Consider the following 13,032-nt stretch of genomic DNA (forward strand, 5'->3'; position numbering starts at 1 on the left):
TTGGCGAGATTTGCATCCCAACAGCCGGTTTTAGCTACCTTGCTTTTCAGTGTTTTAATACACTACGCGGATATATTTTTGTGAAATTTTCAATTCCAACAGTAACAAGAATTATATCATTATACTCACTTATTCGTGAGCTTTCGAATTCCGTTAAAGAAACTATAGCATTCCATTAAAAAAAAGCATACGTGCATCCACATCTCGAGTGGTACAAGAGTTAAGAACATTAACCATACAATAATGTAATAGCATTCGACGAAAACTTCGGTTTGAAACTACAACTATTCATGAAATAAAAGAACTGTTACGTTTGAAGCAAATCGTTCTATATGTGGATCTATAATCTTGTAAAATGTGAATGATTATTTTGCAAGCTTTTGTACACTCTGATACGAGTTGTGATATTGGTAGGACATTATTGTATCAGTTCTCTTAGTGTCTTACGCAAATTTAGCTTGCCGATGCCCATACTACTCAAGCAAGAATATATATGTGATTTAATCTTCTTCTGATGTTGAATCACAAGAATAACTTGGTGAGTTTCTAAGGCCTTTCCTATCGAAACGACAGAGGAAGGAAACGTATCCCTATCGCAGACGTCGCATATCGTCTCCTGCATTTCTAATCAGTAAACCATGACCTTCTGAGAGTAGTAGGTTGTACACCACGCTGTTGACAGCGTCACTACTTTCCTGACACCGTAATAACATAGCTAAAATTGCTGAACACACTATTTAAATGTTTGTGGGTGTTGATTGTGCTGTCTGGCATAGTCGCTTCATAGTTGCAAACCGTATTCAGTACAATCAGTGACTGTCCTGTTTACTGAATTCTGGTGCCCTTCAGAAAATGGAAGCACCCCATATGATTACGCAATCTAAAGCAAATGATAATGTCACACAATGGAAATGTTTTACTTAAATGATAATTAATAAGAGTTGCCCAATCAGTCGTGAAAATATTGGTACCACAAAACGAACAAAGATGTATTAATGGGAGGAGGGATCATCTAGCTATAACAGAAACAAGTGGCCACTATAACAATCAGGTTTACTATCGTAAACATCGACATATGACTTACGTGCCCATATAATTCGATGAACATTTAGCAACTGGTTAAGGGATCATAATCATAGTATCTAACCTTGGCACAGCTGGGTAGGTGTTATAAAAATAGAGTTATGAGAAAATTTCGCGAATATGACCAGTGACCGCAAGAGTGGTTAGTCCATTATATAAAGAACGTGGAAAAATAGGTACCAACACCAGGGAACCAACCATAATGCATAATGAATGGAACTAGCTGGTTGCGAAAGGTTAAAATTGGGCAAATGACCCCTGAAGGGAGTGAACTAAGTTTGCCTTCCTATCATATCGGTATTTTCAGTGCTCGCTCATCATACCCAACTCGCCCAGCACGAAAGCATTGGGCAGCAGAGCTACCGCCTCGACAGACTGAATTCAGCTCGCTCTCTGTCCCCAGATAACAAGTCTTCACTCCATCTCCCAGAGGCAACTGTCTACTCCAGCTGCCAGCAGCAAGTTCTTACACCCTAATCTCCTAGCAGCAAGTCATTACGATTCCATCGTTCAGCAGCAAGTGCTCCCTACTACACACATCAAAAAAGTTTTGTATGACGCCGGTTGCCAGAACTCCTGAAGACAGACGTTGACTGTGGATATTGTATCACAGACACAGTCCCTTTGACTGTTCAGAGATGTTACTAAACCCGACCAAAGATGTAAACAACTATGCATGAGCAGCACCTATTAGACGGAGGGGTCCGACAGCCCATCAGTTCCAGTCATTTCACCAGAAAGGAGGTACACGGCTCATGTTGTCTGTAGTTCAACCATGCCTAGATTGTCAATACCGTGTTTCGATCTCGTCCTCATTATTATTTTGTGCCAGGAAGGGCTCTCAACAAGGGAATTGTCCAGGTGTCTCTGATTGAACCAAAGCGATGTTCAGACATGGAGGAGATACAGAGAGACAGGAACGATCGATGACATGCCTCGCTCAGGCCGCCCAAGGGCTACTACTGCAATGGATGACCGCTACCTGCCCTGACAGCAACGTCACCACGTTGAACGCTGCTTTTCGTGCAGCCACAGGACCTCATGTTACTACTCAAATTGTGCGAAATAGGCTGCACGATGCGCAACTTCACTCCCGACGTCCATGGCAAGGTCCATTTTTGCAACCGTGACACCATGCAGCGCGGTACAGATGGGTCTACCATGATGCCGAATGGACCGCTCAGGATTGGCGTCACGTTCTCTTCACCGATGAGTGTCGCATATGCCTTCACCCAGACAATCGTCGGAGAAGTGTTTGGAGGCAACTCGGTCAGGCTGAACGCTTTTGACACACTATCCAGCGAGTGCAGCAAGGTTGACGTTCCCTCCTGTTTTGGGGTGGTATTATATGGGGACGACGTAGGCCGCTGGTGGTTATGGAAGGCGCCGTAATGGCTGTACGATACGTGAATGCCATCGTCCGGCTTATAGTGCAACCATATCGGCAGCATATTTGCGAGGCAGTCGTCTTCCTGGACGACAGTTCGCACCCCACCTTGGACATCTTGTGAATGACTTCCTTCAGGAAAACGACATCGCTCGACTAGAGTGGCCAGCATGTTCTTCAGACACGAACCCTATCGATCATGCCTAGGATGGACTGAAAAGGGGTTTTTATGGACGACGTGACCCACTAACCACTCTGAGGGATATACGCCGAATTGCCGTTGAGGAGTGGGACAATCTGGACCAACAGTGCCTTGATGAACTTGTGGACAGTACAGGCATGCATTAATGCAAGAGAAAGTGCTACTGGGTATTAGAGGTACCGGTATGTACAGCAATCTGGACCACCTCCTCTGAAGGTCTATGTTGGTACAACGTACAATGTGTGGTTTTCATGAGCAATAAGAAGAGCAGAAATGATGTTTACGTTGACCTCTATTCCAATTTTCTGTACAGGTTTGGGAACTCTCGGAACCGAGGTGATGCAAACTTTTTTTGACGTCTGTGTAATGCCCTGTCGGAGCAGGAATCACGCCGGCCAACAGAAGCAGACATTACGAGTTCCATGCAGTAAAATTTTAGTAACAGGGTTAAACAAACTCTTGCTGAGTTCATTATTATTAACTAGCAGTGTTGTGATGTGAGAAAGAAGCCAGGAGACTTCTCCCACTCCAAGATTCAATTCTGAAGCTGACAAATAAGAGAGCTTTCACATGCATACGCATAAAAAAGTGCATGCTCTCTGGGAAACAACGCTCTTTTGTCATTCTGCAGCGTTGCTGGCCTCTGCAAAGCAACACCTGGCTAAATTCTTCATCTTTATAAAAGGATTTTTCAAACAAGTCTGTATTTTTCTCTATCAGATATCGACAGATATGGGGGAGGAGGCCAAGAATGCTGCATTGGCTGCCTGAGGCCAGAGTTCAGTTCCAGTCTAACAAATTTACGACTCTGCTCATATCTTTTAAGAGAACTCTTATTGTTGTGTATTACTTCGTACACAACAGTAAGGAGAGGTGGGCTACAGAGTGATGCAACAGCTGTCGTCGTAGGGAAGCTGGACAGGAGCAGAAATGATTGACGAACACTTAAACACAATAAACACATGTTTTACTTAACTTGTAACTGTCTCCAATCGTTGCGATGAAACTTTACAAAAGAATAAACAGCAATAAAGTTTGTATAACCCACACTACAGAGCACCGTGCTGTATGAGGCTCCTGCTACTAATACGCGAGTGAACTGCCGAAGGCTGTCTAAGACTGAGGACTGTAGAAGACTGCGGATGACACTGGGCAGCGTGGTTGCTGCCGGCCATCCTACATCGTAGCGGCAGAGGGCACTCGTAGTCTGCGCTGGTGAAGGCGTGGCTCAGTAGGCGCACATCATTAGATCCTCCGGGTCCCCGTGCGTCCACTATCGGCGTTTGTCGGAAATGTGCGTTCCCATTGCCAGCTGTGAGACGCTGGTAAGGATGGTACTGATCGATGCTAATACACTTATGTTTTCCCAGCCAGCTCATAGGCTCTCAACTTTGCAGTCTCGTCCTATAATAAAAGGGAACTGAAAAGAAGGCAGTCACGCGGATCCTCTATGACCTGCTTCCTTTCCCCATCTGCTTCTTTTCCTCGAACATATCAGAGTCCTCTACACCTCCCGCAAAATTCATCCCCTCCATCCCCTGGTTGCTCCTCTCCTCTTCAAACCCCACCCGCTGCCGCCCCTTCACCAATGTGTCCCACCTATCCTCCACCTCTACACCCATCATCTCCTTTCCCAAGATGGCTTCTGTCAACCCCCTCCCGGATGATGCCCTCTCTCCCTTCATTTATCCCTATCCCTCCTATCAACTCTGATCCTCACTTCCCCCTCCCTACCTCTGTCCTCTTCCCAGGCTCCCTCTTCGCCTCCCCCTCCCTTCCTGTTTTTTCCTCTTCCCCACCTACACTCTCTTTGACCCCCTTCTCTCCCCCAAGTCCTTTTGCATCCCCCTCTTCCGCATTTCCCCACTCCCTCTTGCGTCTGCTGTGTCCTGCCTTATAAGTCCTCTCCCTTCATTGACTCCTCTCCCCCCTCCCCCCTCCCGCCTCCCCCCACTTTGCTTTTTCCTCTCCTCCCCCTTCTTTTCCCCCTCATCTGTCCAGGTCACCCTCCATCTGTCCTAGGCTGTGATGTGTCATCTTTGTGCCAACTCTTTAGTGCAGTGTTTTAAATGAGTGTTAAGTGTTGTTCCTCTTTTCTGAAATATTGTGAACAGAAACCAAACTGTCGCTGGGTGTGATATTTTATCTCTTGCAAATAGAAAGCAGGCTGTCGCCATGTTTTCTAATTGTCCATCTACTATTGTACCTGTTTGCTTGCTGTGTGTTTTAATTAGCATTGCCCACCCTTTGTTTTATATTTTAACTTCCACAACTTTCCGCCATTTTACAATTTAGAAGTCACCGTTTTTATCGCCTACTTTTACTACTTACTATCTTCTTATTACGTTTTAAAAATTCTGTCAGCCTGCCTCCTTTGGAGGGAATCAAAACTCAATAAAACAAAGAGGAAAAAAAGGAAGCAGTAAACAGGAAGTCACTGGTTGTAATGAATATGGTCTGCAATTGCGAAGCAGTGTAAAAGAATGACTTCATTGATCAGGGGAATGACCATAAAGTATTACGAAATGTGTTATGTGACAGTTTATGAGAAGACCTGTCACATCACATGATAAGAAGACAATGTAAATAATATTCATACCAATGACCCATAATTGGCTTAGTTTATAAGAATTCCTGCTCTAGTGTTTACCCATTGTGTGATGTATGCTTAGATGCCGTGGTTTTTTCCTTGCGGTGGTAATTTCCTGATGTTCGGTCATCATGTAACTTGTATTCGTGGCCTTCTCTGGTGAACTCAACTTGCGTCTCCATCCGAAATTGACATTTAGTGGTTTAAATAAGCACTATTTTCAGTAAATATACAGTTTCAATGGAAATAACGTCGTTCTTCAGGAAATTGCGACACAGAAACGAGCCTGAAAAAAATTGAGTAAATAGATAATTTAATGTGATTTTGAATCTTTCAGTAACCAAACATTCATCTGATGGGGAGTCCTATTTATGTCGTAAGTTAAGAAAGACCTGTAAACTCTGTTACTCGAGCTGTATGATGTAACAACATCACGGTTTCAAAATGTCCTCCCATAAAGTATAATTGGTTCTTCACATTTGTTTCAGCAGTCCACACAGTCAGTTTATATTTGTATCGTGTTAGAAGGAAAAAGAAGGACATATCACAAAACAGATGTCTGCATATTTACTTATTTATTGTTGCAATCAATTATTATTGCAGTCGATTTGAACCTGCTTTCTGTAGTCAAGCCTTGATCTCTCTCTACATTTTTTCTTGTCTCTACTGTTTACCGTCCACGTTTTACCTCCTTACAAGTGTACACTCCAGACATACACCTTCAGAAGAGGTTTCTTGACACTCTAATTTATATGAGGTATAAAATATTTCTCTTTTTGAGAAACACCTTTCTTAGAATTACCAGGCTGCATTTTATATTCTCTCTATTTAGGCTATCACCTGTTACCTTGCTGCCCAAATAGCAAAACTCCTCTACAAAATTTGGTGCTTCATTTTCTAATTTAATTCTTTTACCATCAATTGGCTTCAAACTTTTACTACATTTCACTATCCGTGCATTCCATTTACCTTTGTTGATGTACATCTTATAAATTCTTTTCAAGACACTATCCATACGGTTCGACTTATCTTTTAAGTCCACATCTGTCTCTGACAGAACCAGGATATAACGGAGGAACTTTAAAGTTTTTATTCCTTGTTCCTAAATTTTAAGTTTCTTCCAAAATTTCTCACTGATTTTCTTCACAGCCTGATCAACGAACAGGCTGAATAACGTGAGGGCTAATATGGCCCTACCTCTCTCTCTCTTCTCAAACACTGCCTTCTGTTCTCCTTTCCACGTCCTTCGGCTCTCATAACTGCAGTCTGTTTTCTGTGCAACTTCTACATAACCTTTAACTTCCTGTATTTTATTCCTTCTATCTGTAGAATTTAAAAGAGTACATTCCAGTCAATATTGTAAAAAGCTTTTCCTAATTCTACAAGCGTCGTATATGTAGGTTTGCCTTCAATCTATCTTCGGAAATCGCAGGTTCAGAGTTGCCTCGCATGTTCCTACATGTCTCAGGAACACAAACTGGCCTTCCTGGGGGCCAGTTTCCACCAGTTTTTTTTTTTTCATTCCTCTGTAAATAATTCGTGTTAGTATTTTGCAAACATGACTTATTGATGGTTCGCGTACATACACACCTGTCAGCATCTGCTTTTTGGAATTGGAATTATAACATTCTTCTGAAAGTCTGTGGATATTTTGTCTGTCTCAGATATCTTGCATACTACGTGACATAATGCCCCAATACAACACATTCTTACTATATACGTTTTCCAGATGCCTGACGATAGATAAACGCAATTAAAAAATTGTATCTAAATCTTATGTTTACAGACGCTGAAGATTGTACACGTGGAAAGATCAGATAGGGGAATGTACCAGTGCGTCGTGTCCAATGCGGAAGAAACGGCCCAAGGGACGGCTCAATTGAAGCTCGGTGGTAAGTGCCCGTTTATATTTGCGGCAATAGCGGTTGCATAAATTTTTCTAATAATGTTATTAGAGCAGATGAAAAAAAAATCTTCAACACACTATTTTTTGGAGAAAATGAACCGATTTCGGCACACTCACATTTTGTTATGCCTGTTTCCTAAAAGACCTAACGCAGATGTGGCGACGGATCTTTTGATACAGCAACTGTCGGTTACTTACTCAGTTGTTTTCTATGATATTTGCCTTACCGGGGAGTGTGCATTTCTGATCTAATGGTGTTTCAAGACAACATCCTACAGATTCCTTCAGTCCTCTGCATAATCCTTCAATATTTTACATATCTTGAAAAGCGGTCGTTTCCTACGGGAAGAAAGTTCACTAATTTGGACATTATTTCGAAACAGTAAAATTTGCAATCTCATTTCCTAATATACTGAGTGTTCCGTTAAGAACATAGTCTCTTCACTTCTAAACTGGTGTTCTAAATTCAGATTCAAGCGCATACTAATCTGCAACTACTGCTAAGTAACTTTTTTACTATGCCGTTATGACGTCAGTAGTGATGTCAGCCGAAACGAAGTGCTCCGTGAATTATGCAGACGATGGACGAGGTCGACATTTTTCATTTGTTTTCCACACTTTGAAGTGTTTTCAAAACTGCAGCTACTTAATACCCTCATTTAACATGTGTCTACTATACGGCTGCTATTTGTTTATAGGCTGACTATAGATAATACACACTGATCAGCCAGAACATTATGAACACCTACCTAACAGCCGGTATGTTAACCTTTGGCACAGATAACAGCGGCAGTGCGTCGTATGAAGGAAGCAGTGACGCCTTGTTAGGTCGCTGGGGGAATTGGCACCACATCTGTACACACAAGTGACTTAATTCCCGTAAATTTCGGGGAGAAGGTGACGAGCTTCACGCCACGTTCAATCACACACCAGATATGTTCGGTTGGCTTCATATCTGGCGAGTTTGGGGGCCAGCATCAACTGTAACTCTCGAATGTGTTCCTCGAACCACTCTATCGCACTCCTGGCCTTGTGACATGGCGAATTATCTTGATGAAAAACGCCACTGCCGTCGGGAAACATAATCGGCATGAAGGGATGTACGTGGTCTGCAATCAGTGTATGATACTCCTTGGCCGTCATGGTGCCTCGCACGAGCTCCACTGGACCCATGGATGTCCAAGTGACTGTTCTTCAGAGCGTAATGGAGCCACCGCCAGCTTGTCTCCGTCCTGCAGTATAGGTGTCAAGGAGATGTTCCCCTGGAAGACGATGGAGAGGCGCCCTCCCATTGGCACGATGGAGAAGGCATCGGGGTTCATCAGACCATTCAACGTGGCCATTGCAGTCGTAGTTGCCAATGTCGTGATGTTAACATTGGCACTGCACTGATCGTCAGCTGCGGAGGCCTATCGTTAGGAGTGTTCCATGCATCGTGTGTTCAGACACACTTTTACTCTGCCGACCATTAATGTCTGATGTAAGTTCCGTCACAGTTCGCCGCCTGTCCTGTTTTACCTGTCTGCCCAGCCTACGACGCCTGACATCTATAGTAAAGGGTGGCCGCCCAACCTCATGAGGTCAGGACATTGTTTCACCTTGTTTTCACAACGTGTTGAAGACACTCACTGCAACCCTCCTCGAACACCTGACAAGTCATGCAGTTTCAGAAATGCTCGTGCCGAACCTCCGGGCTATCACAATTTGCCCTTTGTCAAACTCAGATAGATCGCACGCCTTCCCCATTCTATGCACGGACAACACGCTCACTGATACTGCATGCACAGTGCGCGTGTCTGACTAGCAGTCATTAATCGCCAGGTGACGCTGCCGTCGCCTGGACGGCTATATATCGATAGTAGGTCGGCGGTGATAATGTTCTGTCTGATCAAGATATTTGTAAATGCTGCAACTAAGTGAGATCAGCTATTAATACTAGCAGGCGTGTAATAATTTCTGAAAAAGTATGAACAGTTAGTTCAACGAGAGATTTTAAGTATAAAAAGGTTTGTTTGCATCTTTCCAGTAACAACAAGATGGCTGCGTCGATGCAAATGCGAACCTCTGTGCGAACTGTTGATATTAATCATAAACTGCTGAATGTGTGACATGGACACTATTGTACGAAAAAAGAGGATACATCAAAATGTTTTTCAGCTGACCCCTTCAAGATTTATTTCTTTTTCCTTTGAAAAATTAATAATTGATGACTGTCAGCTTTTTTAACACACTTCAGGTTATGAACATGTACGAGATATGGTAGAGGCATTTTAAGTATAAAATCACATAGTGGTTGACGAAAATTGCGGACTGAGACCATTGCGATACTACCTCAGCTCCTGTCTACGACGACCTATCCCTGTCCACCCGAAACATTTGCACTGGTTAGACTCCAAAAACAAGACAGGTCATTTGAGGAGTTTGAAGCCGACAACCATCTACAATGTGCTCTGCTTCAAAATTCACGTTTTCGTGTATTTCAGCCATGCGTACAACGAATCGCATTATTCAACTGCATCTTTTCGTTTTTGGTAAATGTGGAACTAAAATTAGTGAAGTTTAAATACATTTTGCGTTTCTTTTCCCTTCATCTTCAATGTGGTACTGAAATATATACAACAAATGGCTGAGCACGTAAGGTGTAAGAGCTATTCTGAGATGAAGAGAGTGACATAGGAGTGGAAGTCGTGATGGGCCTCTTAAACTAGTCGGAAAACTGATAACAAATTGAAACAAAATAAATCACATTTTTGCATTGTAAGTACCATGCAGTGGGCACCCTGGCTGTACGGTAAAATAAGTTCTGAAATACAAACCATTATCTCGTTGAGATATAAAACCATTTTATTCTTCTCTGTCATTCTCCATTACGATCAAGTGTTTGTCAGATATCTGCACTGTATTTAAGGGATGAATTATACATTATCTGCGGCATTTGTTGAGTGAAGTAGCATCATACGTAAAAAAAAATTGTACGATTATTTATTTACTTAGTGTATGAAAATAAATACTGAAGTGTAACTAGCATACATAAATTGTATAATTTTACAAAGGAAGTAGAATTAAAATATTAAACCTACAAAACCGTATTTAAGTTTTTAATCCATTCAAGGGCTGCTGCCTTTGTCACCTGAAAGAAATCTTGTAGATTTGCTGAATAAGCTCGTCTACTACAACTCGTTAAAGGTGTTTGACGGTCTGAGGTCCATTTCCAGAGTCGCGTTGAGAAGATGAAACCTTTCCCCTTCGATGGAGGTTTTCTGCACTGATGTCATTGAATGCACAAACCCTATTAATTGTCTTCCAAGCATCTCGGAGTTGTATGTTGTATGTTGTGTGTTAACCGGGGACCTAGAAACGACGGAGAGGCTCCGTCCCCGCCTAAGCGGCAGTGGTCCACAACCCCACGACGACTATCGCAGTCCACTTCACCCCTCCGCTGCCCCACATCGAACACAGGGTTATTGTGCGGTTCGGCCCCCGATGGACGCCCCCAGGGAACGTCTCACAACAGACGAGTGTAACCCCTATGTTTGCGTGGTACAGTAATGGTGGTGTGCGCGTACGTGGAGATTTGCGTAGCAATTGTCGACATAGTGTAGCTGAGGCGGAAGAGGGGGAACCAGCCCACATTCACCGAGGCAGATGGAAAACGGCCTAAAAACCTTCCACACAGTAGCCGGTTCACCGGCCCTCGACACCAGTCCGCCGGGCGGATTCGCGCCGGGGACCAGGCGCTCTTTCCCACTCCGGAAAGCCGTGCGTTACACAGCTCTGCTATCGGGGCGGGCTAAGCATTTCGGGGTACTTCCATTCCGGCTGGTCTTCTATCAGGTCTTATGAGTACTGATATTCCTCATGGGCAACGCTGTTCTAAGTTTCCTACCACTTCCTGCTCGTGTTGATATTCACTGCTTGCACAATTCTTCTAATTCGGCAGGTAACTGCTTGTATTTCAATAGTCTGATTCTAGTTGCAGGCACGTCGTAGTGAATTGGGAGCTTGGCGGTTTCAATCAATTTTTCATGTTCCTTGAGAAGGTCATCCAGTCTGCGAAGATCTGGTGACTAATAGTGGTAACCAGTGAAGAGGAGTAAATCCTATCCAACCTGTTATTGTCCTCACTGATGTACACTACTGGCCGTTAAAATTGCTACACCAGGAAGAAATGCAGATGATAAACGGGTATTCATTGGACAAATATATTATACTAGAACTGACATGTGATTACATCTTCACGCAATTTGGGTGCATAGATCCTGAGAAATCAGTACCCAGAACAACCACCTCTGGCCGTAACAACGGCCTTGATACACCTGGGCATTGAGTCAAACAGAGGTGTACAGTTACAGTTGCCCATGCAGCTTCAACACGATGCCACAGTTCATCAAGAGTAGTGACTGGCGTATTGTGACGAGCCAGTTGCTCGGCCATCATTGACCAGACGTTTTCAATTGGTGAGAGATCTGGAGAATGTGCTGGCCAGGGCAGCAGTCGAACATTTTCTGTATCCAGAAAGGCCCGTACAGGACCTGCAACATGCGGTCGTGCTTTATCCTGCTGAAATGTAGGGTTTCGCAGGGATCGAATGAAGGGTAAAGCTACGGGTCGTAACACATCTGAAATGTAACGTCCACTGTTGAAAGTGCCGTCAATGCGAACAAGAGGTGACCGAGACGTGTAACCAATGTCAACCCATACCATCCCACCGGATGATACGCCAGTATGGTGATGACGAATACACGCTTCCAATGTGCGTTCACCGCGATGTCGCCGAACACGGATGCGACCATCATTATGCTGTAAACAGAACCTGGATTCATCCGAAAAAATGACGTTTTGCCATTCGTGCATCCAGGTTCGTCGTTGAGTACACCATCGCATGCGCTCCTGTGATGCAGTGTCAAGGGTAACCGCAGCCATGGTCTCCGAGCTGATAGTCCATGCTGCTGCAAACGTCGTCGAACTATTCGTGCAGATGGTTGCTGTCTTGGAAAAACCCCATCTCTTGACTCAGGGATCGAGACGTGGCTGCACGATCCGTTACAGCCATGAGGATAAGATGCCTGTCATCTCGACTGCTAAAGATACGAGGCCGTTGGGATCCGTCGACCAACGCAAGCATCAATGTCGCGATACGATAAATCGCAATCGCGATAGGCTACAATCCGACCTTTATCAAAGTCGGAAACGTGATGGTACGCATTTCTCCTCCTTACACGAGGCATCACAACACCGTTTCACCTGGCAACGTCGGTCAACTGCTGTTTGTGTATGAGAAATCGGTTGGAAACTTCCCTCATGTCAGCAGGTTGTAGGTGTCGCCACAGGCGCCAACCTTGTGTGAATGCTCTGAAGAGCTAATCATTTGCATACTACAGTATCTTTTTCCTGTCGGTTAAATTTCGCCTCTGTAGCACGTCATCTTCGTGGTGTAGTAATTTTAGTGGCCAGTAGTGTATTTAGCTGAACAACTAGTTTTCTCACCTGTGGCACTGGAGCACAGCATTCGGCAGCAGAGTACACGAGTCCTACAGGAGGACATTGTAGATCTGTATCTCTTGCGCCCCAGGAGGTACCTCCTAGTTTATGGTGTTACTACGCGATATCAGTCTTGCTGCGGCGTTTTCTGTGTGTTTTTGGCAGGACCAGATTCTATCAAGAAATTACTCCTAAGTCTTGGGTGGTGGAGTACTCAACCATTAACAGTGACGTTCAGCCTTGGACTGGAGATTCGGTTGTTAAGTTGAAAGCGTAAAGCATCTCTTCAGTTGCTTCAACTTCTCTATTTAGTGGCCAAAATCGGATTGTCCGCATATTCCTTGACTCTATTTCAGGGACATCAGATTTATAAAATTTGAACA

The 13,032-nt window shown here is 43.9% G+C and overlaps 1 protein-coding gene across 1 annotated transcript in view; it reads left to right on the top strand.

The window, feature by feature from the left end:
• Positions 1-13,032, top strand: part of LOC126235072 (Down syndrome cell adhesion molecule-like protein Dscam2) — a 159,327-nt gene that overhangs the window by 114,371 nt on the left and 31,924 nt on the right. Inside the window, exon 4 of the mRNA XM_049943805.1 lies at positions 7,049-7,154. Within this exon, the coding sequence (XP_049799762.1) occupies positions 7,049-7,154 (106 nt within the window). The remainder of the gene's footprint in view (positions 1-7,048; positions 7,155-13,032) is intronic.

This window comes from Schistocerca nitens, chromosome 2 (genome assembly GCF_023898315.1).
Source record: "Schistocerca nitens isolate TAMUIC-IGC-003100 chromosome 2, iqSchNite1.1, whole genome shotgun sequence".
Classification (NCBI taxonomy): domain Eukaryota; kingdom Metazoa; phylum Arthropoda; class Insecta; order Orthoptera; family Acrididae; genus Schistocerca; species Schistocerca nitens.